This window comes from Mizuhopecten yessoensis, unplaced genomic scaffold, assembly GCF_002113885.1.
Source record: "Mizuhopecten yessoensis strain PY_sf001 unplaced genomic scaffold, ASM211388v2 scaffold716051, whole genome shotgun sequence".
Taxonomy (NCBI): Eukaryota; Metazoa; Mollusca; class Bivalvia; order Pectinida; family Pectinidae; genus Mizuhopecten; species Mizuhopecten yessoensis.
In genome coordinates, this window is record NW_018479923.1 from 42,084 (window position 1) to 70,073 (window position 27,990).

General features: G+C 35.3%; 2 protein-coding genes across 2 annotated transcripts; both read right to left on the minus strand.

Annotated features, from left to right (window-relative positions):
• Window positions 1–1,995: 1,995 nt before the first annotated feature.
• On the minus strand, window positions 1,996–23,409 carry LOC110441601. Its single transcript, XM_021484794.1, has 19 exons — window positions 23,171–23,409; window positions 22,439–22,735; window positions 21,856–21,921; window positions 21,314–21,661; window positions 20,669–20,962; window positions 20,066–20,134; window positions 18,736–19,032; window positions 18,000–18,299; window positions 16,455–16,523; window positions 14,851–15,108; window positions 14,043–14,339; window positions 13,157–13,222; window positions 11,551–12,036; window positions 10,587–10,886; window positions 9,188–10,024; window positions 7,778–8,257; window positions 7,123–7,200; window positions 6,283–6,373; window positions 1,996–5,615 (listed from the first exon to the last, which is right to left on the minus strand). The coding sequence occupies exons 2-19, from the start codon at window positions 22,572–22,574 to the stop codon at window positions 5,003–5,005; spliced, it is 5,085 nt and encodes a 1,694-aa protein (XP_021340469.1). The 5' UTR covers window positions 22,575–22,735; window positions 23,171–23,409; the 3' UTR covers window positions 1,996–5,002.
• On the minus strand, window positions 23,210–26,671 carry LOC110441600 (activating signal cointegrator 1 complex subunit 2 homolog). Its single transcript, XM_021484792.1, has 3 exons — window positions 26,627–26,671; window positions 23,683–24,145; window positions 23,210–23,577 (listed from the first exon to the last, which is right to left on the minus strand). The coding sequence occupies exons 1-3, from the start codon at window positions 26,669–26,671 to the stop codon at window positions 23,210–23,212; spliced, it is 876 nt and encodes a 291-aa protein (XP_021340467.1).
• Between the last annotated feature and the right edge of the window lie 1,319 nt (window positions 26,672–27,990).

A 27,990-nucleotide genomic window follows, 5' to 3' on the forward strand; every position in this document is an offset into this window, starting at 1 on the left:
AAAAACCGTAACCTTGATGGTAGAGTGTAACAGTAACCTCTTTTGAGCAATGACGGGGATAATTATATAAAAAATACTTTTCTCATAATTCATTTAAAATTTACAAGATTTTCATCTTATATTTGAAACTTATATTATGGGGTTTGATCTGTAAACACTTTGTCCACTTCCGGTGCTTCCCCATGCGTGAAAGCCTTCTGGGAAATTGAGGCGGCATGCTATCTACAAAAGTATGATAGTGAACCCATACGGTGTCCGTATTTATTACATTTTACTAGTGATATATCATGAATTCTTAATTTAATAAAAACGTTTCTACTACAATACGCTGTGTTATTCCACTCTCAGATCATTGTATAAACACGCAGACTGTTAGATAAATATGAGTTATATACCACACGTGGTATATGACCTTCACGAGTTGTGATTGGTCGAGAAGATGAACTTTGACCGGGAAGACTTTTTCCATGTGATTTTTGCCACCTGCTGTTTTGTTTACGTCGTCGATTGTCAGCATCCGACAAATGTTGGTGACTTTGTGAGGTTATGCGGAAAGGGGGGGGGGGGGGCTATNTATTAAGGCAATACTAAAAGATGATACTTAAAGATTTGACCGCTAGTTTCAGGCAAAATTGCTACAGAAGCTCAATATTGTTTCGACGTCACACCGTCGCGTGTCCAGGTCGTGAAACCAAAACAAGATCTGTCACAGTGTCGGGAAATATTTTCTTCTCCCAACGTCTCGTTATCGCTATTTAGACGGTCTGACTATGGCTGAACTTTCACTATAAACTTCAACCATAGAACCGTCACGAAGAAACGTAGGCCTATGGTTTTGGATATTGACAGCGATAAGTTCGTCTACAACGTGGTTAATTTATATAAATGAATGCAATACTGATACTCTCAATATTTAAAGTCATTTATCTATTTTATTTTTTCACGAAGTTGTTGCCGAAACATTAATTTTGACAATAATTAAATTTGTAAAAGAAAGTCATTTTTGAATATTAATGAGTGACTTTTTACATAGGGGTCATATCACTACGCCAGCCTTGTCAACAAACACATGTGTGTATGTTCGTGAGATTGTGGTAGAAACAGATCACACGACTCGTGGTTGTTGAGTATGGTATTTATTAACTCTCGTTAGTTAATTTTCAAAAGTTACAGAAAGACACTCGCTAAAGCTCGTGTCTTTTGTAACTTTTGAAAATTAACTAACTCGAGTGAAATAAATACCATATTCAACAACCACTCGTTGTGTAACCTCTATATCTTCAATACATTAAAGATAAACGAAATATTATATATTCACATGTAAAGATTGCACTCTTAGTATTGTCCAATCAAAACGGTACATTCTATTCATGCATAGATTTTTCAGTTTTCAGTTTCCAGTTTAGATGAAGCTTGCCGGCAGAATAAATGGTCGTCTGGTTCAACCTTGCTCAATTCATTATGGTATTTATATATGTTACCACTCAACTGCTCAACTGATATCTTTTTCGTTTAATGTCTATATATATATACATATATAGAAAAATAAGATTAACGACCGACTTAAAAACTAGCTGATTTCACCCTTCACAGTACTCTTCAGGTTTATCCCGAAGCAGCTAGTTTTTTAGTCGGTCGTTAATCTTATTTTTTCTATATTTACTTCCTTCACATGGACATTTAATCCCTTTTTAATATTATTATATATATATATATTCTGTTTCAACAGTTGTTTAGACTAATTTTGCTTTCCACACTTGTGGTCCCTAGCATCACCGATGACAACTAAAAGGACAAAAGATCTATATGGTGAAATGTAGTTCATTTTTTGGCATACTTTGGCATAACCAAACTTTATACCTGTGCAAGAACATGTGTTTGTCTTCCGTTCATTTTTATGCGACAAAATTTCCCAATGTCATTTGAGCTTACATATTTAAAGGTTTTAAACAAAACTATCAGACTTGATAACAAACAAAACTATCAACTCTACTATATAAAACATTAAATTTTATTACAAAGTGCTCAATTGGATATCGACGTTTAGAATCATTCAAATTGCATGACGTATGCATAGTTAAGTGTCTAATGTCTAGATATCACTTTGATTATTCAATTACAGCATTTTTCAAATGATATTCTTGTACGGATACATGTTACGACGTGGAAATCTCATTGAGGTTACATGATTGCTTTACTCGTGACGCAAGATACTGCTTATAATTGCCAATGTTCACAACTAAATTTTTTCAAGAGAGAGTGCAGAATAACTGAAAATGTCATTTGAAAACTCAAAATGATATGCAAAATAAAGGACGGTATTACATTACTATGTGATACAAATTAAATAACATTCTCTTTGCAACTTAAAAGATACATTCATATAAGGATTTCGTTCACCTCAAACAATTACATTCATTGCAAGAACTCTTTCAAATAAAGTCATATGCTCAAAATCGTTACCGTAAGCCACAAATATCTGCAAAAAGAAAGCCAGAAATAAAAAGCACCTTGCAAAATTGCAATAAAATTACGTTAAACTAGACTATTGGACTGGTGTCCTTAACCAATATGCCACAAAAAGTGTCGGTTCTTTTAGCAAGTGGACGATAATAAGCAGACGTTTAAAACTATGTTTAATGACATAAAAATAGTTCACTATTAGCGAAATGTGATGCGTTAAAGACGATAATTGTCATTCAACAATGATACATTATAGTGTTGCCAAATATGATATCAAGTTCCTTTTTCATTCTTACACAACACAAACTGACAAACAAGAATCATTCTTTAAAACTAAAAACTACCCTTTGTGCATTGAAAACACATACCTCCAAATTAGAATTGCCCATATTTATACAATACTATGACACTTTACTCATAATGTGTTCTCAGACATTAATCCAATTTAGGCAAGGCAGGTAATTCATTTTAGGACGATCACTGACAATTTAGATGTGAAAAATATGTAGTATGTCATTTATTGTGACGTCATAAGGGACAATACGATGACGTCACAATTGCAAAGCGACGGCAAAAAAGGTGATTGTACTTTTGATTAACATATCAAACTCTCTTCAATGAAACTTGTTGATTCACATTTCATCAAAATTATCTATAGTAGGAACTGAAATTAATTTGATACAATAAAACATTAACGTCCATTCTTCCACCCAAACTGAACACATTGACAAAAAAAGCACGATTTCATATGATCAACAATAAAACAGTTATAGCAAGGGGTATGATAATGAATGTCTTTAGTATTATCTTATTTGGATATTATTCAATATTACATTAACATCACATTAATCTGGATATAAAACATGCAAAATAACGTGACATGACAATAACAATGCAATGACGTCATAAAACGGAAGCAATCGCGGCGTTTTCTATGTGGGTTTTTTTTCCTGGTTATCATCTGTTCTACAATAAAAAGTATACCAACATTTGACTATTTCATCTGAATTATACCAAATTTGTCGATGTTTTTATCAGTATGATCTTCAATATATGCAGTCAGGTAAAAAATACGATTCAGTAAAATTGAATTTTTGTAACATTTTGCGATGCATCTTACACAATATTTCAGTATGTAACGCAACGCAAAAGTATAAAGTAAAGGAGTCGTCTACACAAAATAGAGAACTCTCCTTAAAAACAGCTGTAAAAACGAAATTTGTTTTCGCACTAGATACTTTAGGGGTACATTTTCCTTAAAACGAAAATTAAGGCAACACATATGTTTCATTGTTGATTATTTTATGAAACATAATTTCGTTAACTTGATCCTTTGAGTCAGATAATCTTTAAGAAAAAAATACAACCGTTCAACAGTTTTGTATTAACATTTTCTAGGTTAATTCAAAACAAAGATGTCAATACGTTTTTTTCACTTCATGTATATTGAAATTTTGATGATTCTTTTCTCCTTATATATCATACTAAAGAAATTTCCAACATTAATCATTTCCGTTATTAAGAATTGTACAACTAATGTATTTTTGTAATCTACGATTTCAGATAAAATGGTATACATGAAAGAAACCACTAACAATACTATTGGTACTTCAAAATTATATTAAGCGGAAAAAATGACCATTTTATTGCTATTGATTTAACCGGAAGCCGTAGCACCAAACAAATACTGATGTTCTCCGATCTGGGTCGAATACAAAATGAAAACAAATGCACAACCGTTATCTATTCTACAAATACAGCAATATATATATATATATATTGCACATTTTAAAGCCATATTTATGTCTAGTTTTCTGTGCAAGTTTAACTTCCTTAAATAATTAATCTCAAACATAATGCCTATCAAAAATGCCGTTATAAGAACGTAATTAAGTAGATGCAATTGCCTTTCTAGATTCAAGCGTTCTGACAAAACCCTCCATCAGGCAGTGTATAGCTTCATGCACCACCTTCATATCACATTAAAATCTGGAAACAAAAGATGTGCATACGAACTGTAAGTTTTCTTCTTAATACATGTGTAAATGCCCTCAATGGTGGATAACGTGTACTACTTGAGTTAATCCTTGAGTTACTCCTACGCGATCCAAAGTTCCGATTAACTAAGCACAATAAATCTAAAATTTTACGGAGTACAGCTTGACATTTAGTTCAAGTTGTTCTACAGAGTATGTTGGTGACCTTTACTGGCCTTAGCATATAGTTTAACATGTAAAGCATGTTTATTTTGAAATTATGAAGTTTATATAAACAACTCAAGATCGATTTTTTCTCCAAATAAGCTGCTTGTTTACCTAGAGCAAAGCCAATACGTGTTATGTTTCATACATATCTATTTTGAATTAATATGTTTATTAAAATGTTTACACAAAAAAATATAAACATGTATTTGTAAAGTTTGAATAAATACCCCATACCCTTTCCATTCCATCCCCACCTTCTACATACATAAAATATTTCCAAATTATTTTTTTGCAGAGCAAACTGAACTCGTTTCAATAGTCCTTTGATGTGTCTTTCAAACGGATGTATCACTAGTGTTGCTAGGAATGATTTCCTCGTAAGTATGGTTACCAGTCGAAGAAGCTACTGATTCAATGTATGGGTTTGGCTCAGATTTTGGCCATGTACCCCAACTTCCATTATTTTTTAGTTTAGCAAACGACACAATCGGTCGGGGTATTTCACAAAACCAATATTTTATATCACTGTCTTTTGCAGTTGTATATGTCATTGTACTACTCCTTTTACGTGACGTAATTGATGACGTCATCGTGGAAGATGACGTCACATCTGTATCACCTAATATATTATTAACACCCTTCTTTACATGAGGCCTTGGAATCCTTAGAGAATCAAACAAGTTTCCTCGTGAGTCTACCTCACTTCCTGTACTTGTCTCAGGAAGAGTTGAATACCCAGACTCTACTCCACTTGACGACGTCACATATGCACTCGACGACTTTTCCGACTTAAACTCAGTAGACATGGAAACATACGGCCCGGATGTAATCGTCACACGAGGCCTGGATGGCAGTGTGACGTACGGACACGCTAATTGGTACGCCTCGTACTCCGACAAAGTTGAACGTTCGTTAGCATCTTCCCTGGCTTTCTCTTCTCTTTTCCTCCTGAAAAGTTTATTTAACAATTTATGGTTCCTGTCAACGCTTGGTCAGCTTATTCCGTCTTTTCGTATTGCAAAGTTATCTGCTCTTGTGAGCAGGTATTGGTTGTTACGTCATTTGTTTGTGAGAGTAACGTCATCAATTTTGGAGAAAACGACGCAATTTTCTCACACAAACCAATGACGTAACAATCAATACCTGCTCACAAGAGAAGATAACTCTGCAATACGCAAAGACGGAATAGGAGTGGCAATGCTATTTCTGTACCAATTTACATAAACATAAAAACTGCTACAACTCTCGCAATGTTTATTATCCCTATAGGTAATAACTTATAGCTAATATCAATAGTATATGATAAAATCCGAAATGTTTCAGAAATATTCATAAACTGGCTACAAGCATATGGAACCTATTTCAAAGACTGAAATCAAAACTAAACATTTAAAATCGAGATAGCATTCAAATATTGATAAAACTCTACAATGCAAACATAATATTACTTCTAAAATCGACCGTATCGTTCTCTCAAATGTAACGTAACGTTTATGATTTTATAATATAATGCATATATCAAAAATATATGCTTTGATTCAAAGGCGTCTATTTTAAATGAATTTAATAAATAAAATACTGTGATTTGTTGAAATCTATGTACTGTGACGTTTACTTTTTTCGCCTTCTGTTGGTTATGAGGAGAATGATGCAGACCATGTTCAGGAGAAACACACCCGCTATAGCCCCCGACATCAGGATCGTTTCTGGGGAGAAGAAAAACATGCTCTCGATAAAAACACTCACCAAAGTGATGGTGACAAGATCAAGATTTAATATCAGGTGAAGTTTAGAGGATATTTAATGGTTTATTTTTCAAAATCACACTTACGAGTTTGGCAGAACACACTGAGTGCGAGTGGTTTCTTTTGTTATAACATTCCACTTAAATAAATATATGCCGTTAAATCGGGAAACCATTAATTTAATATGTTATGCAAATGCATGAGTAGTACTGCATTAACAAAGTGTGTGATATAATAGAATATTCCTTGGTGGGCTATTTTAATAATACGGCAATTGGGATCAAGAAAGAACGCCGTGTTGTTTAAGCTATTTAGTTCGATCGTTTTCTTTGTTATCTGGTTCTTGATGAGCTTAACACTGTTATCAAATATAGAGTAATGTTAATATAGTGCAACAAAGCTAACAAACTCTTATTTTTTGCTGCAGCTAAAGGGACAACCTTCGACTTTGAATGCAGTGATTAGAAATACCATTCTGCTTAGTCAATATAAAACGATAAAGAATCCAATATCCTCAGATGTGAAGATATATAAGTTTGTTTATATTTTCTACATTGCTTTACAACTGAAACTTCAACTTTTGAATTGTCCAACAAATTATTCTTTGAAAAACAACTCGAAACATTTGATTAACAAGTCGGATACACCAAAAATCAAATGATATTTTTGTGTATATACTACATAAGCTTGTATAAAACGTGTGACCTTACCTGATATATCTGCCTCATAAACATCCGGGTTCTGGCCTGGATTCTCACTGTTCGTTTTATTAACGTCTTTGTCAACACCTGTTTACCAAAAGTTAACATAAACTTAATCGCAATTTTACCTTGTTATGTTCTGAGTGAAAACAGAAAAATAAAACAAAATCGTATCAGTATACAAAAGGAAAATGAATCATTCAATAAATTCCATAAATGGTGTACATTTTTCACGAAATCAACTATTTTTAGTAACACATCCTGGTCAGTGTTACTATAATATCGATTTGAGAAGGATATTATTGTTACTACGTTTTATCCAACTCGCGGAATTATCTCGGGAAAATAAACTAAGTATTTTCGCAAAATCCATTACCTTTGCTACCTGTATAACAAATACGCTTAGTTCATCCCATATACTAAAATATGGACAAAAGACAAGTTTCCTAAAGTACATGTAGATTGAGATACTCTTCACATTTGATTAAAATCAAAATGCGTCGCGATTTTTTTTTTCTTTCTTTGTTTTGAGGGGGGATTCGGTGATGAGAGTGAAACAACAATACAAAATAAATTGATTAATAATTAAGTTGAATAAGTTGAAAGCAATCGTCAAAATTAGACAATAAGAAATAATGGTTATAAATAAAACAATGTATTTTACCTGTTTGATCCCTGTTATGGTCGAACTCGTTCCTGCCGTACTGATTACCCTCTCCCTTTGAATTCAAATCACCACGTGAGGACGACACCAAATCTGTGTTAAAATTAGTCCCTTGCGTTGTATGTTTTACGACATCCGGCGATGTAGAAAACATTCCTCCGCTTACCTTGTCACTATCTAATGTCTCCGTACGGTCGGCCTGATGTCCTCCCCGCGAGTTTGTAGACGAAGAGGAGGTATATAATGGCTGTGATCCACGACCAGTACTGTTAGGATTCCGATTGATAACATCCGGGTCTATGAAGTTACTGGATCCATTCGAGTTAGCAGACATATTGTAAATGGATGGATGGATAGCCGAGAGATCCGGATTGTCTTTTTGAAGATCCAATAGCTTGAATGTGTAGCTCTTGTCGGCCTTGATTGGTGAAAATTCCCTGACAAAGAATCCGCCCTGGGGTACGTAGTTGTAGAGTCCAACTGTATATGTAGTATAAGTTTATTAACAGAGTATTAACTACAATACAGGTAAGTTATACATCATACATTTACAGTGAAAACTCGATATAATGGCCCTTGTACCATTTGCAACCTCGTTTATCGCCAACACAATTATGTCAATGTGTATTTTCCTTGTTTTCTTGATATTTCCTTCAAACATTTCCCTCAATCTGTTGCCTAACTCCGTTATAACGCTAAAACTTCACTAGAAAAATGTTGGAATTAAAACGAGGTATTGCTTTACTGTATTTATGTTCCTATTTCATTTTTTTTTTTTTTTTTCATTTTCAACTTTAACCTTTCACGTTATTCTTATTGGGAAATGTCTATCATGGGTTGCTTTGATTGTAAAAATGTATATATGATATGACGATCGGTTTTTTGCTCAAGAAAATCTAGGTTTAATGACTGAGGAGTATTTTTTCCATCGTCATCATGTTTGTAGGAGCGATTTCAGTGACATATTTTCATTTTTGCGCCTGCGCACTTTAAGGAATATGGGTGTTCCTCACTGCACGGCATGACATTTGAAATATGAATTATCATTTGACAAACTTTTTTTTTGTCTTTTTTTAAATTCCACAGGTGGAATAATTGTTCCCTCCTTGAATCAATTAGCGAGTTTTTGTTTCACACAACGTCATTTATAGTTTGTGGCGTTATGGAACAAAATAAAACTTTGGGCACGTTAATATTTGTGACACATACTGTATATGCGTTACTAACAGTGTGTATAATATATTACGTAATATCATGCAGGTAGTAAATCAAAAAGTATCGATTTCGTAATCATCCATTTTCTTTTCCTTTTAGTATTTTACTCTATCAATAAAATATAACTATTGGACATAAAGCGACTTATGTTAACTGTGTTACTATAAATAAATTCATTTTTGTAGCACTTTTTACCTGGGAACCTGCCTTTTCCTTGGTCTCCGTGTCCACTGCTGGAATAATTTGTTCCAGTTCCTGAACCATCTGTTGAACCGGATCCTGTACCTGAACTTCCGGTTGGGTCCCCAGATCCAAACTTTTCATTGCCGTAACTGTTCGCTCCAATACCACCACCTGTTGAACTTGTTCCAGTTCCTGTTCCTGAACCACCTGTTGAACCGGATCCTGTACCTGAACTTCCGGTTGGGTCTCCAGATCCAAACTGCCCATTACCGTTACTGTCCGCTCTTATACCACCACCTGTTGAACTTGTTCCAGTTCCTGTTCCTGAACCATCTGTTGAACCGGATCCTGTACCTGAACTTCCGGTTGGGTCTCCAGATCCATACTTTCCATTGCCGTAACTGTTCGCTCCAATACCACTAGCCTGCCCACTAACTGCACCGCCTGTAAGTGAACCACTCGTTCTATCCATTGATCCATTTGATCCTTCATTTGAACCATTTCTTCCATATTTAGACCCATCTGCTCTATTGAATGAACCACTTGTGTTGCTGCCTGAAGTATTGGAGCCTGAACCAGTTGAGCCGTTTCGTGAATTCACGTTTTCACCTTTAGATCCGTCTGCACCATTTACTAGGCCTGGGGAACTACCCGCTTTTCCAGCAGTTAAATATCCGCCAAGTAAATCAGCTGTTACATCAGTTGAGCCAGCTGTTCCACCATTCGGACCATTCTTATCGCCGTTTGTAATCTGTGAGTCAGCTCCATATCCTCCCAATCTCCGACCAAATGCGTCCGTTTCGTTCCTCAGAGCGTACGGTACTTTTAATGGTTTTCCATCACATAAATCTAACCAGTGAATGGGAACATTTTAAATTAAAACATAATGAAAAATATTTAAAAAAATATCATTAAATGCATTGAGTAATTAGACGGAATAACAATACCTGCCTTTATGTACCTTTTGGAAAATCTAATATGTTCAGACTTTATATGTATACTAGTAAGTTACACAAATATACAAAGAATTTATTACAAAATCATTTTTTGAAGGAAACACTGTATGTTCAATTACCTAATAACACAATGCTGTAATTCAGGGGCACTATCATTCAACTTCCAATTAACCTTTTACAATGGATTTCATTTTAACCCGAGATCGACATTTTTACTGACGTCACTAAAGGAACAATTGTACTACTGAACTCGTTTTTAAATCTTGCTAAACAATTCTCTCCAAAAAAACTTGATTTTATAATCCATTGTTTACATGTACTTGAAACAAAATAACCTAAATGTGTTTCCCCTGCCTAGCCACGTTAAGACAATCTATGATATACTAATTATTCAAATATGTTATATTGTTTTTGGTTAAATAGTAAGTTATAACTCATCTTTGTATTGTACTTACAGAGTGCAAAGTCCTCTCTCTGGCACTGTCTAGTGCGGGTAATGTCGGCCCAAAATTCTTTTCGCGTTAGTCGTCGATATGGATCTACACAGGAACATTGTCCATCCACACAGGTAGAAGGGAATTCACAACCCATATTACCGCCACATGGATCACCAATAAACCCGGCTGTTTTCGTCCTGCAGCGGCCATCTTGTGACGTTTCAAATATTTCATAACAGGAACAGGTTCCATCACAGTCGGCAAAGGGAGATAAGCAGTTTGAATTGGCAGGATTGCAAATATCTCCTACTAGTACCGCTAAACAAATATAATACAGAAGAAATAGCACATGACATACGTTATTGTGTGTATATAATGTTTAACGTAGATAACTCTCACGTAAAAATATAATCAATTTCTAATGAGATTATTCACAGAGACTATCACTTAAGTGCATCTTGCATACGATTAAGGCTTATCAATAAATAATAAAATAGTACACAGCCAAACCTGTGTTAAGAGACCACCATGGAGAAGCCTAACAGTGGTCTCTTAACCCAGATTTTCTCTTGATAAAAGTTCAGTTCACAATGAAGTTACTACAATGGAGAAAACAAAAAAGGTCACTTAACAGAAATGGTCTCTTAATTGAGTAAATCGCATGAACAATGTTGATTGTATGATATTTTCTTAGCAATACTTTGTAACTTGGACTTCAAAATATATGTAATTTAATTATATACACTGGAAGGTTAGTGAAGGAATTGAGTTATAGGTATATATGCCTTTTTATTTAACGGAAGAGTAAAGCTGTTGTGATAATATACCTAGTTATCAACAGTAACATTCTCAATTATTTTTAGTTTTCATTACTTAACACTTTGTAAGCAGTTTGTATTGCAGTTATTAACTGTTCATAATTATATAATGTATCTTATTTCATCATTTAAAATGTAAATATATTATTTATTTGTTCACATACCCGCTAGACAAGAAGTTCTATCATCTGATGGGACATATCCGGGATTGCAGAGACAGACATATCCGTCACATGCCATTGGACCGCAGTGAGACTGATCAGGACACTGCGCATGCGTAAAGCATCTTCCAAGAATGCTTGACATTTTCCAACCTTCATCCAACGGAAACAATCCTGAATAATCCTCGGAACCATCTGGACCTGTATCATAGTATTGTCTCCAATCGTTCCGATTCATAAACGAATGACCGCTCCCTTTTCCGGTGTTCCACCAAGGCGTTTCATTTCCTGTTTCATTACCTAAAACCTGTGAACCAGGCTTGTTACCGTCTTTACCGGAAGTCGGTGATCCGTCACTTTTCCCGTCAAATCCAGTGCTTGGAGGGGTTGTAAAAAGTTTCGAAGGAAACAAACTCGAATCCGGATCCGATAGTCCGGTTTTGTTTCTTCTCGCACCCCACTCTTTCTCATCTTGCCAGTATGTGGTATCTACAATACAAAACGTAACGAAAGGTAAACAAAATTAAACATGCTTCATATACCTGTAAACAAGGAATCTCGACGCTTTTGTTTGTATGTATTGTATGTAAGTATCGAGTACGATTATAGGGGAATTATATAGAAGTTCGTGTAATATTTCCGGAAAAGCCCATTGAGGTACAAAATAGATATAATTTGTTAAATCTATGTTACACAAACATGAATTTGTTAAGTAAACAAGATTTTATTTATGCATAATTTCATGAAGATTTCAGAAAAATGAAGGTATTTATTGATACAAAATATATCTATGGCAATATTTTAAGCAACATTTACCGGAGAACAATATGCAAATGTGTTTTACGTAATTTTGACGATTGATTAAAATCCCGGTGAGATTTATTTATACGAAAGTTGTTTTGTTCTACAAATTGCAAAATGTAGTCGAAATGTAATAAAATCAGGCATATAAAGTAATCCAAGAAGTATTTCACTCGTAATAAGATTAAGTCCAAATGTTATTGTACTCCGAATAAAGTTTAGTCTGTACGTCATAGGACAACTCACAATAACTGTTCCAAACATCCTACGACTAAAAACAAATTTATAAATAATACATTTTATTATGTCATACGGCCAGGTCATAAACATGGTAATACAACGTGTAATAAAACCTAAAGGTGCTACGATTGGTCAAAGTGATGGGAACATATTCCTACGCCACTACATGTACTAGTTTTATTTACTATGCCACACAACACATTTACTGCTATTTTAAATGAATTTGAAATGTTTATTTGGCATTCGTCATTATAATTATCTTCAATACTTTTAAAACTGTTAATTATCAAAAAAATAAAAAAAAAACAGGAATTACTTTGCACTGCGCGGAACGACATAACTATTATTGGAGTACTTTGGTTTTTACCTTGTTTAAGTAATAGTGTAATTTTAAATTCTTGAATTTGTATGTCTAGCCAGAAAAACACATTAAATCTTCATGTGCTAGCACATCCAATCGTATTGGTCTTCTACTGTTATTATTATTTACTTCGTACGTTTAACCATACATGTACTCGTCCTAGATGGCATGCATACCTTTATTACAACCATTGGTAACAATACGTACCATTACTATAGAAAGTGTCCTCTACCAGTCCGTCCGGGACGTCGATGGGGATACCGTTACACTCTCCTGGGGAATACAATCATATAACATATAATATATAGAGAATAATACATGCCTTTTTTCATATCACACCCAGTATCAACCCGCTATTGGTCGAGGGGTGATACTGGGTGTGATATGGGAAAACGCATTTTTTTATTCTGTTTAACACATACTTACTAATAAAAGCTATTATCTTATGATCTATTTTTCTTTTGAAATATTGAAAAACGGACCAAAAGGGGTGTGATACGGGGTTTGCGGGCTGATACGGAGAGGGCTGATACGGATTTTGGGGTGTGATACGGAGAGGGCTGATACGGGTTTTGCGGGCTGATACGGCGGGGGCTGATACGGATTTTGGGGTGTGATACGGAGAGGGCTGATATGGCTTAGAGCAATTGTGTCGTATCGCACGACAAAAAATCCGTATTTATTTGTACAACTGTTTTGCCGATATTATTTTAAAAGTACAATATTATGCTGAACACTATTCAGAGTTATTGTTTGAGTGCCATATATTCTTATGTGATTGTCAAATAAAATCATTTGAGTTCAAACTTTACTCATGGTTGACGGTCGAATATTCAAGCACGAACGTTAAACAGCATTTGAGTAATTAAAAATATAGGACAGTTCATACGGATGACATCATTAATACGTTAATAATATTCCCGAAGCAACCATCTTTCCTTACCGATATACAATATGTAATAAATTAACTATAGTAGAAAGCTGTTGTGAATGCAAAATAACGTGCATATTATTGTCTTAATTTAAAATTGCAATGGGGGATGCCTGTAGTGAAATACATTTTAAAAAATGTAAAGAAAGCTTGATATCATACTTAACGAATCGCTTTCTCTGCTACAGAGAGAAGTTTCGAGTGGGTCGGACCAAAACTCCTCTGCAGTTTTCTTCCTATAAGGAGTACGACACTGACATGTTCCGGTGACGCAACTTCCGGGATGGTCGCAGCCTTTTCTCCCACAATCCTCTCCGATGAAGTTGGCTGTTTTAACTTTACATCTCCCGTCATAAGATGGTATGAAGGGCTCGTAGCAACGACACACTCCTGCGCATGCGGCAAACGGAGAAACACACCTGGAAACATCCGGGTCACATTGTTCCCCAACTCTAATAGCTGTCGGAGAAAGACAATAAAAATGCCAAGTGACAAAATATACGCAAGTACCTAAGAAGTGTATGTTGAGAATATTGTTATGAATTGAAAACAGACTGCATAATTTTCCTTCATGAACAATATGCACGAATGTGCAATGTTTGCAGTCAATTCATTTATATCATTAAAAAAATAGCTGGATTTTTTGTTTTACAGTGAAATATCAACATAGAGCTCTGAGGCACAGTTTCATTCCTTTCAGTAGTTGTTTTTAGGTGCATAAAGAAAGCTATATAGTTATATTATCAATGTATAACGGTTTGGTATTATCGTTTCGGTCTTACTATTCATGAGAAACAGAAATGCTTTCAAAGAGTACGTTTTAATTTCATAATGAAAAATGTCTGGTTCTGTTTTTGATTTTTTTCCCCGTGACTTTTGAAAGTATAATGTCACGAAATTCAAACTTTGTTACACATTTTGATACAATTTGACCAATAGAATGGGTGCTTTCCTCCCTTTGACTCCCTACCTTTCAGACATGCTTTCTTGTCATCTGAAGCGATGAAGCCTCGATTACATATACACATGTAACCATCACACGACCTTGGGCGACACCTGGAGTTTGTTGGACACTGCCCATGCGTAGAACATGGTTCCGAAAGGTCAGATATATAACCAGCAGTAGAGGTTGACAGTGTAGATGTCGCTGTTGTACCGGAAGTTGTGGTTTCTACAGTAGTAGATGTGGTAGACGATGGAGTTGTTGTTCCGAACTTTGACCTATAAGCTGGTTGGGCAAAAATAAGCACAGAATATTAAAGTTGTTTTAAGTTGATAACAGCAACAGTAGACATAGAGATCAGGGGAGATAATCAGAAGACATAGACATCAAGGGAGGTAATCAGTGGACATAGAGATCAGGGGAGGTAATCACTGTAAGTAAAGATCAGGGAGACAATAATTGTACATAAATGTCTACAACAAATCGATTAAAATCAATCAAAATAATAATTTTAACAATTATTCATATGATAGGGAAGTGTACATGTATATATCTACTTTACGTATACCAGTTTATAGATATTTTATATTGTACATTAAAACCCCATTTTACTGCCACCATTTCCCCAGAGAAATCTTGCGTTATAAAGAGATTTAGCCATACATTGACGAAAAAGGAATGAGACCTTAAAATATGGTGACGTTAAGCGAAGTGGCAAATCGAATGAGGGACATTATTAAAAACTGTTTATTTAAAATTAAACGTTTGACTGTATATAAAACGTTCTCTACATATAGGATTGATTTAGTCTTTAGACTTAAATTATCGAGCTTCTGTTGGCCAAAACAAAAATCTTCACTTTTTTCTATTATATATTATGTATAGATATCGAATTGTGTTTATGTAAGATTCTCTGCGAAATCAATTTCTTAAAAATATTAAATTTATCAACAGTCTACTGAAGTATTGACCTACCATGTTGAACACTTTTGATATTACTATCATAATTCAGTGTGACTATGGCAAATATAATACATAAATTTAGATCAAATGTGTGCACACAAAAGACGTCTTCAATTTACACTGATACATGTAACATCAAAGACGTACTATTAATTTTGACTGCAGGTTTTACCAAGAGAATTCAAGGAATTAAACAAAATGGTATTGCCTGTTTGCATTGAAGCATAAGAGAAAATCCAACTGCATTTTGTTTGCTATGTACTTATATCTTCGCAATGAGTAAATAGGTGAGTTTCGTTTAAGTTGCATTTATTAACAGAACAATGTTTTTTTTTCTGATATGATATCAGTATCAAACAACTACAAATATGATTGTGTGTGTGATAAATACATCTATATGTATTTAGCAAACATATATATGTATGTATCACACATATATATGTGTGATAAATACATATAGATGTGTGATAAATACATATCTATGTGTGATAAATACATATATATGTTTGATAAATACATATAGATGTGTGATAAATACATATCTATGTGTGATAAATACATATATATGTTTGATAAATACATATATATGTGTGATAAATACATATATATGTGTGATAAATACATATATAGGTGATATGTGATTCCAAACTGGTATAAAATACTCCTACCCATGATGTAGTCCTCCCACTCGGGTAACAATTCTTCAGGAACTTTGATCAACTTCCCGTCGCACAGCACTGTAACCATAAAAATGGAAATACATGACTTCAATAGATGTATTTGCTTCTTAAAAACAGAGCACTATCGATATTCCGTCTTTGCGTATTGCAGAGTTATCTTCTCTTGTGAGCAGGTATTGATTGTTACGTCATTGGTTTGTGTGTGAAAATTACGTCGTTTTCTCAAAAATTGATGACGTTACTCACACAAACAAATGACGTAACAATCAATACCTGCTCACAAGAGAAGATAACTCTGCAATACGCAAAGACGGAATAGTAGAGTATCATGCGTGTATATCTTTTAAGAGATTTAAAAAATGGTCTGATATAATGAGCATATTTCCTTTGGGGACATTCAGTTATTTATGAAACAATAACCGTTTGAGGCAGTTTAGATAAAAAAATAATTTCTTTAAAAAAACCACGATAAGCAGTATTTATTTACAGGCAAAGACATATTTCTTATGTAAACGGGAAAACTGAATAGAAAACAGTTTATCAAATCATATTAGAAAACATTTCAGTATTTACACAAACAAATACTGTTTAACGTTAAATACCTCTCTATATATATAAAATAAACAAGTCATATCGATTATTTGACTAGTCCTTTACAAGACACACACGTAAAATATCGACTTTTGTTCCCTACCAAATATGTAAGGGGAATATAAAGCAAACGTTTGTTTCCGTGAGTTGCTTTACGGACTCCAACAGGAACGTAAGGTAGGTAACTCTGACAGGCATATATCATATTTCGCGTGATGACCGTGGAATTACTTTCTCTGCCAGGCTGACCGCCAGGTGGCGTTACTCTGATGCACATGCGGCACGTGCGGTGCCAGATCAGTTCAGGCAACGCACTAGTGAGATCCGGCTTATTTTGTTTATAATGAGAACGCACAATTCGATTAATGATTTGATATATAATTGTGTGTACAGATGGTTTATTAAATTATTTTAAGCTTTGTAAAGTTGATTGTTTGGTAATCATGATGGTGAATTATGATAAAGTGACGTCGTCTGTGCGTTTTGGGGCAATCAGTATGTGTTTGTTATTGCCACCGGGGATTGGGTTTGGCAGAGAAACGAAACATCTATCAAAAACTAACATATCTCCTACCTACCAAGTTAAAACAAAAGTGTAAATGTTGACACACAAACATATCTATAGACTGTATATTTCTGCCTTTTCTGGTGGTTTTATTCGAGTATTGTTTAGTTATCTTTATATCTCGAATTAGGCTTCTCTCTTTTAATTGCTTTTATATACGATTACGCTGTTCTTATAATTGTTGTTTCACTTAAATTCAACGTAGTAAACTCTCAACCATCGTTCTTCGTTAAATAGATGTAGCAACCATTTCATATGAAGATAAGATGCTAATTTGACAATTTTTCAGTAGCTCCATTATTATTTCCTTTTTAAATTTAAGTATATTTCTGAAACTGCATTCAAACGGCCTAAAAGTATTTTATATTTGTACTTACTAGTCGAGAAAGATGTCCCCTGACACTGTTTGGTCTGTAGCGGGTAAATCCAAGCCTCCTCGTCAGTCATTTTTCTATGTGGTGTTAGACACGAGCACAAGCCATCCTCGCAGGTAGCCGGATACTCGCACCCAATTCTACCTCCACATGATTCGCCGACAAAGGCCGCCAAAGAGTGCCTGCATCGCCCATCATCGGTCGGTACAAACGGACTATAACACTGACAAGTACCGGCACAATTTGCAAAGGGAGACAAACATTTATCTGTGTTCTTGTTGCAGACATCGCCAACTTTTACAGCTGAAGTCAAACAAAATATTATAAACTCTAGCTTCAACACATAAAGGACTTGAAGTTGTGACGAAAACAGATAACGTAATATAAATTTGAAAAAAAAAGATCGCTACAGCAAATTCGTAATTAACGAATACTATTGTTGGAAGAACGTTGATTTGATCTGATTTAGGTAAAAATGAGTATAGAAAATCGCTATCGCATTTATATATTTTAATTGTATTGCTTAGTTACTGTGATATATACTTTACATCATCATATTTTTTTGTAAATAAAATTACATCTCCAAGACCATGTCTATGTTTTATACAGTGTTATATCCATTTAATTGAATTGAACATTTATTCAAATTGAACATTTATTCAAATTGAACATTTATTTTTAATTAAACATTTATTTTGAACACAAAGACTACATTCTACGATAGAGTTGTTTCCCGTACCGTGAAAGCAGAAGCTTTGGTCTTCTGATGCCGTGTAGTTTGCATCACACAGACAAATGAAACCGTCACACGAGTTGGGGCGACATCTAGCGGATGTTGGACACTGACTATGACTGGTACAGGAAGTGTACAATTTTCGACTGTTTGGATTGGTATTTAGATTTGTTCCAATAACGTCACTTCCGGTTCCGAGCCAGGACATAGTTGTCGCGGTAGTTGTTTGATATTGAGTCGTAGATACCATTTCCGTTGTCGTTTCCTGGCTTACAGCTGTGCCCATTTCTGCTAGTCTTTTTGCTGACGAAACATGAAATCAATTTTATTAATTCAATGTTTCAGTGTTTCAATGTAATCGTTTCTTACTCATTATAATACATCAACGTAGAATAAAAGTTACATCGCGTTTGCTTTACAGCTTTTTCAACAAGATATTTGTGCAGTAGTATCGTTTAAGCTGTTAACAAAAAGAACAGACGGATGAGGATTATCTGGTTATTTACAAGTAAATAAGCTATGTATCAGATATATATCAGCTAATTTCGATCGAGGAGTCAAAATCGGGCGAAATCTAAGAGAGCTTCGTAACAAGGAAAGTTGTATAGGACGAAATGTAAAACAATACTGTGATAAACAAACTAATAAGTCACTCTTTTTCCAAGCTTTCGGGCTTAGCCCTTCGTCAGGGATTAAATGTCACCGGACCTCTATGTCACATCCATCTTGACAAACAGGATGAGTAACTTTAGTCAAGATGGATGTGACAACATTTAATCCCTACAGAAGGACTAAGCCCGAAAGCTTGGAAAAAGAGTGACTTTTTAGTTTGTTAATAGTATTGCGTTCCCTATAGGAACATGTGTTTATAGACAATTAGTTATACTGTGATTTACACACCGGGTAAGTGGGAGCAGGATTGAGAAGGCTTGACTGTTCAGCTACCTACGTGTTCTATAATATTTTGATGTTGTTGTTTTTTTAATAATTCCCATAATTTAAACCTGATCAATTCTAAGAGCCAATGGGGTTTAGGTTGAATGGTATATCTATACATTCTTTAGTAAGGAAATACAGCAGATGCGGGTTATTTATCCAATAAACATTAAAGCATAGCTATTGGAAGACTTATGACGTCACTTTAAATGTCTTAACCCTGGCAGGGCCTCGAATGAGACAGCATTAGTGCTACACTCAGGTTAAAGGTTTAAGTTCAAATCATGGTCCGTCGGTACAGCACAAAATACGTAGCGTAAAAAACATCATCTCAAACTGTGTTGCACTTTTAGTAACCTTATAAGGCACCGGAAAAGAAAGGTAATACTTTTGTTTTTACCTTCGACAAGTTGCTGCCATTCACCAAGTAGAGGTTCGGGAACATCGATATACTTTCCTTTGCACATCACTGGAAAATTAAAGCAAGAAGTAGAACAAAGTGATCAGTCATTTTCATGGAAGTCTTTGTTGCCAGTAAAACAATTTAGTGGATTGTTGAAAAATGAGAACGTAGATTCCCACATGTAAATTATGACCATAATCAATGTAAACCTAAGTTAACAATGTCAATCACTCCTGTTGGCTCAGACGAAAGTGCGCAGTGGTAATTTAGTTTTGAAGGACATTGAAAACTGTCTTGGTGAACGGCGCGTGCGTTATCCAATGCACCACCCATCCTCCCTTCTTATTTATTCACTCTTAATACGTTACATATTGAAAAGTACTTTCATTAGTATACCCTTCATACACTGTCTCAAGCACACATACACACATGCACGCATACACTATATACATGGCGCCACGTCCTTAAATGACCCAAGCTGCCAATAGGACATTGAAACCTATACAGCTAACCAACCAACCAACCAGCCTACATCTTTGTTCAATGTATTTGTTTCCATATTTGGTTTTTATCATACAGAATACTAACAGTACAGCTTACCCAAAGAAAAGTTGGTACTGTGGCACTGTGATGTTTCAAGGGGGTTTACCCAGAATTCCTCTGTTGACATCTCCCGGTAAGGTGTCACACAGCGGCATATTCCTTCATAGCATTTGGCGGGAAACTCGCACCCCTTTTCTCCACACGGTTCCCCAACAAAAGCAGACGACCAGAGTTTACACCGACCGTCAGCAGAAGCAACAAATAGGTCGTAACATTTACATGTTGTCTGGCATCCAGCGAACGGGGACATACATTTAGTCTTAGCGTCACATTGGTCTCCGATTCGGCTGGCTGAAAACCAGAGGTATCATTTATTTAGAATCCGCTCATGTTTCACGAGCAAATTTCATTCACGAGCCAATTCGACCAATCAAAAGTAGAATTAAAATAATGCGCCAGACATTGGGATATATGACGTCATCGTATTTCTTTTTTCTTAGGTTTTCCATGTTTGCTATAGCATGGAAAATTCATTCATTGGGGAGGTATTCAAAATTAAATTAAATTCCTAGTATTCTATCAAAAGGATTACCTGATTCAAAGAACGTCCTCAGCAGATAAACCGTATGTGATCAACAACGTTCACTTTCCCCATGACTCAGGTGTTAGGAAACTTATAATAATAACAAGTCTAATATATACCTGCCATACACCATGTATTGTCGCCCGACTTGAGATATCTCTCGTCACACAGACACACAAATCCCTCACAGGAGTTCGGGCGACATCTTGAATTATCCGGGCATTCTTCGTGTCTCGTGCAGGAGTCAAATATGTTGACCTTCATACGCTCTGTAGTTGTAGCAGATAATGTTGTTGTCGTTTGAGACGATGTTGTTGTCGGTGTAGTTGTTGTGGTGGTGGTGGCGGTTGTTTGGATATCTGTTGTCGTTGTTGTTTCCGTTGTTGTGGTTGTCATGACTTCCGTTGTCGTTGTTAACTGTGGTGTCGAAGCAGTTGTTTTTGTCGTTGTTTCCATTGTTGTCGCTTCTAAAAATTTATACATTATTATTAGCCTGAGAGATCATATGAGAGATATAATTACTGCAATAAACACCTGATTTCAGGTGTTTATAAACTCAACTTTCACAATCAATCTTCTCAAAAATATATAATGAATATGAAAGGAAATCGCAAAATAAGGAAGTAATATATAAACTTCTAGCACTGTTTTTGTTACGAACCTGTTGTCGTTGACGTGGTGGTCCGCATTTCCTCTGGGATATCAATGAACGTCCCATTACACTTCCCTGCAATATCAGAGGGTCAAGTATAGAATAAATTGTTTATATTGTTTATGGTTTTGTTGTTGTTGTTGTTGTTGTTGTAGTTGTTTTACGGAATCAGATTTATTCTTTCCCTAAAGACTATTTGACTTTTTTTTCAGTTTTCAAAATAAGCCTCAAGCCAATCCAGTCTGGAAATAAACTTATTCAAGACATCAATTGATGATTTGCGTTCAATGGAAACTGGTTATCTTTGAGGAGAGAATTTATTACGACGCTCAAAGATATTATCTGTACGGTATCATACGAGTACTCTCTAATAGTATTTCACGTTGGAATATATAGGGGTCTTCCTTTTTTTTTTTTTTAATTGATAGAATAAATTGGTTATTTTCTAACCAATTAAATCATTCATTGTATACTCTCAAAAGAAAATATGAAACATTATCCAATCGTTGATATTTGAAGATAATTATTATACCGCCCAACGTCGACCATCGGGTAAACGCCTTATAAAATAAGGTAAGTAAACGGTGCTTACATAAAGAAAAGTCCTCTTTTTGGCACTGCACGGTAACCAAAGGATCAACCCAGAATTCGTCTGCCGTCATAGACCGGAAAGGAGGCATGCATGAACACGTTCCGGTTATACATTTTGCAGGATATTCACACCCCATAGTTCCACATGGTTCTCCTTCAAAACTGGTCGAGGCGAGTCGGCATCTTCCGTGTGGTGTCGGAACGAATGCGTCATAACATCGACAGGTTTCAAGACAGCCGGAAAAGGGCGATATACATCGAGTCTCCTTCGGATGACAGGCTTCGCCTACGCGGGAAGCTAAATTGTATAAAAACGAAACCCATTGATTTAACAAACATTTATTCGATGATAACGATTGTTGAAAAATGTTAAATGTAATTTTCATTTTTTTCTCACAAACATCATCCCTTTTCAATCAAATAAATATTTCTTAAAGTTCTTGCTAGGATGACGTAAAAAAAAACATGGATATGACTTAGATCTGATGGCATAATCGTAAATGAAGCAGAAAATGCTCATAATTCTGCAACATCACGTCTTGTTCTCATGGAACTTTTTTAATGGTCTCCTTTGCCCTAATTTTATCGATTCTGAGTGCAAATTACGAATTTGTTGGCACTTTGTTTTTGTTTTTGCGTGTGTTATTCGTTCATTTTTTAGAGCAGTATACTCAATTTAATGCTATACATTTACATGAATGTAGTATATTGAGTACGGTTGAGCGTGACTTACCTTTTATGCACGAGAACGAATCATGGGATACGATATAACCTATGTCACACAGACATGTAAATCCATAGCAAGCGTTTGGACGGCACCTCGAGTTCGGGGGACAATGACTATGGCTGGTACACGATGTATACACCGGGACGAAAGGAGAAGGTGTTGTCGAGGTTGGTGTTGTTGTCGTCGTAGTGGGCGTAGTTGTTGTAGTTGTGGGCGTCGTTGTTGTTGTTGTGGGCGTGGTAGTTGTCGTTGTGGACGTTGTTGTTGTTGTAGTAGTTGGCGTTGTTGTTGTAGTAGTTGGCGTCGTTGTTGTAGTTGTGGGCGTGGTTGTTGTTGTTGTAGTAGTTGGCGTCGTTGTTGTAGTAGTTGGCGTCGTTGTGGTAGTTGTGGGCGTGGTTGTTGTTGTTGTGGGCGTGGTTGTTGTAGTTGTGGGCGTGGTGGTTGTTGTTGTGGGCGTGGTTGTTGTGGTTGTGGGCGTCGTTGTTGTTGTTGTGGGCGTGGTAGTTGTCGTTGTGGACGTTGTTGTTGTTGTAGTAGTTGGCGTCGTTGCGGGAGTTGTGGGCGGGGTTGTTGTTGTTGTGGGCGGGGTTGTTGTTGTTGTGGGGGTGGTTGTTGTAGTTGTGGGCGTGGGTGTTGTAGTTGTGGGCGTGGTTGTTGTTGTTGTGGGCGTGGGTGTTGTAGTTGTGGGCGTGGTTGTTGTTGTGGGCGTGGTTGTTGTAGTTGTGGGCGTCGTGGTTGTAGTAGTTGGTGTCGTTGTGGTAGTTGTGGGCGTCGTGGTTGTTGTTGTGGGCGTGGTTGTTGTTGTGGGCGTGGTTGTTGTTGTTGTGGGCGTGGTTGTTGTAGTTGTGGGTGTCGTTGTTGTCGTAGTGGGAGTTGTTGTCGTTGTGGTGGGCGTGGTAGTTGTTGTAGTCGGCGTTGTTGTCGTGGTAGTGGGCGTGGTTGTCGTCGTAGTGGGCGTTGTAGTTGTTGTAGTCGGCGTTGCTAGGATGAAAATTATACATATTCAAGATTTGTTCTCATTTAAAGTTGATATATTAATGTTTTATTTACAAATAATTTTCCGCAGTGACACGAAGCCAAGTTGTTATGTCTTTGCCGCTGATTAGTGCAGCCAATCAAACTACAGAAAGACCGGTGCTTTTGCAGGAAGAAGACCATCTGTCCCTGATCGCCTAGTTTTTACTCCTTTTATTTTTGCTGCATTTTTCAGACATATCGACACGTATTACCTCGTGCTAAAAAGACCAACGTCTTTGGTGACGGTTCACGCATAAAACAGTTACATTTTTATGAATAAATTTCTCAGACAATGCCTTTGAATTTGCGTACATTTAGTTTTCATATCATAAATGTGTCAATTGTCGGTACGGCCATTTTCACTCACTTTAGACTGCTTTTTGTGGATAGATATTTGTTATCTCAGCATCCTGAAAATCAGACTGTAGTCTAAATTGCTTCATGGTAAAGGGTCAGGTGTTTTATTCTTTATTTCTTTCCATGTGTCATTTTGTCTATTACCTTTCACATAAATCTATTTACTATTCGTTAAATGTGATAGAGATGTAATGTTTGCTCATGAGGAGCGTCAGCAAAGACAATACATGCGTCAACTGATCTTATAAGAGATGTAAGTAAACCATGATAATACTTAATAAACAAACCATATACTGCACACTGGGAATTTTTTGCCGCAGTTAAATTTCGCCTTTTCCGTTTGTTTTTTCCACCTCTATTGCAGCGAACTTTGTTAAACTATATAAGAAACATAGTAACCTAACGTGAGGGGCGAAATTAACATTGGGCGAATACATATTTTATCGGCGTAGGGCGAAAGTTTGACTGTACGAATATATCCTGGTACACAGAAAACACTATTGGCAGCCTTTCGCCTACGACTGAATTTTAACAATGAGTAATAAAGCTATGAGGAGAAAAGAAAAAAGAAAAACGCATTCCCAGTTATCAAGGATTAGATGAGGATAAATTAATGCAGTGAAATAAATAGGAATCCTTTGTCGAGCAGACAAAAAGCCAAGCCGGTTTGACACCACTCAGAACAGCTGAATAAGTAGGAAGAAAGGACAGATGTTTATAGAAAAAAAATATAATAACGTCTGATTTAAAATATTAAGAAGCAATTTGGGTATTATAAAAACGAAGGCAAACTGTTAATGAAGAGATGATAATGCATGGATAACAATGAAAAAATAATAACACAAAGAAAAAAATGCAAGAATAATATTATAAGAATGAGACTTTTTAGATGATAATGTAAGAATAACAATAAAAGGATAATAATATATGAATGATGATGTAAATGAATTATGATATTGTAATACTGTAATTATAACAACGTATGGATAATACTGTAAGAAGCATGGTAGGAGCTACAAAGCGAAAGGAAACGCTATAAATTGTAGAACACGAAATGAAAACAAAAAACAAACAAACAGACAAATATCCAAATAATGAACAAAAAAGCAAAAGCAATGTAATATAAAAAATACGATTTTATTTATCATTTCTTTACAAACGTGCAGTGATGGGGTTTAACATTAGACAACATAAGCCAAATATGTTCGCAAAATTCCTCTTTGAGAAATAATGGCTATGAATAAATAAGATGAACGTAAACATAACTTATAACTAAGACATTCTGAAAATGGAGAAAAAAGATTCAAAAGTAAAATGCTATGTTACTGGCTGAAAGCGTTGGTACTATACAGAGACGTTACAGCAGATTGGTTATGTTAATATGTTACTGACTGAAAGCGTTGGTACTATACAGAGACGTTACAGCTGATTGGTTATGTAAATATGTTACACGCTGAAAGCGTTGGTACTATACAGAGACGTTACAGCGGATTGGTTATGTAAATATGTTACGCGTAAATGAAAATTTCCGTTTTTCCATATCGAGGCTACGACGATGAAACAGCTTTGCTCTACAGTAAAACGAAATATTTCGTTCCATGAATACCCGAAGTTTCTATTTAGTTTTCATGGCGCTATAATAAAATAAGGATTGTTTTTGATTACTGAAACATTAAGTTTTAATCGGAATTCATGACATTTCATAGAAATGTTTTCCCTACTGAATACAAGATCTCAGTTTCTGTTTGGGTATCACTGATTAACCTTGATATATTTGTTTAAGACCAAATATCCTAGAACTATCGGGAGATAGTATAGACTGTGCTGTGATTGATCAAAAGATTCGAGTTTTTACCTAGATCACAAAACTTAGCCTAATGTTTTATTACCTACCTAGATAATTTCTATCAGGGTACCATTACGATACGGTAGGCTGTTTAGTACTAACCGAATCGTTCATTTTTGTTTTAACACAGCATGGCAACACGAAGGAATGTATTGTACAGTGAATGTTATCTGGGTCAATACAGTAGAATGTCCTTTTACTGATTAATATGTTTGATATAGAGAGAGGTAACACATACTTACCTGCAGGTAAAGATTCGAATAAAAAGTATAAGATGTCTGTTGCATCATTAAGCAATAAAATGGGCTCTGATTTCCTTAGTCTGCTTAGCAGCACCAATGGAAAATGCACCTCATCAGAATAGGACGTAAGTATAGAAATAATAGCGGTATAATTTGAAGTCATATTTTATATGGCTTCCAATGCCCATAAACCTTTATCAGACTGAGACATGTTATTTGAAATAATGCACTACATGATGACTAAAACACTAAAATTAAAATATTGTACATATACACATGTATATATCAAACTCAATAACAAGATGGATATTAAGGATTATTATCGAATATCGGGGTATTTTTTATGTTATATCGGTGTTAAGTGTCGCTTGCCATATTCTGACGGCCAGTAAACTAATCGATGTGAGATACAGGACAATCCTGTTTTTAAGGGTTCTAGGGGTTACTTTGCTTTATACAAACAGTCAAAAGACAGGTGTTGACCAGTAATTTCCTATTGGCCGTACTTTTGCTACTCAAGTGTTTATCTCTAAATTATGTTTGCTGGTGCTTTCTTAGAATTTTTTTTTTATGTTTGTGAGGTGAAATTAATGCAACTGGAATTTATTATTAACGCTTATTACTTCAACTGGGATGAAATGACACACCTTATCTATAGAGTCGGTTAAGAGTTTCATAATTGATAAAGGCAATCCATTTAATAATCTCTACAGCATACATATATGTATTTTTCATTGCATATGAGCTGCGTCAAAAATGACGTTGCATGTCGGGAAAATTTAAACAACCAATGCAAAACCAAAATCAACTTCAGTATCAGTCGCATCAAACAGTATTACACATCAGTGGATAAAACAAATGTAATGCAAAGTCAGCACGTGAAAGTTGCATATCATTAATTAGTATACACATTGGAGTACTATCATTATGTATATTAATTATACACATTGGAGTACTAGTTAATCTTTAAGTTTCAAGTAAAGGTTTGCTTTCATTTAGCACGTACAGACATTGTTTATATAAATTTCACTAAACGAAACTGAACTGTGCATAAGAAAAGCCTTCGAATTCAAACTTAATTAGGAAAACAAATCACAATTACTCAGTTCCTACATTACAGTTATCAGGTTGTATTAACAAATATAAAAATTACCAAACGCTATGACATCATAAGCTGAAAAATTAACATTTTTACATTTCTCGTTTCAATGTGACTATATATTTTAACAAAACATTCTGAAAGATATTTTTTAAAAAGATACTTAAGATTTTGATTTTTGTAATAACTTTTTTTAAATAAAACGATAAGAACTGTCGAACACATTTTATTTGTTCTTGTGGGCGGTTAATATTATCAGTAACGA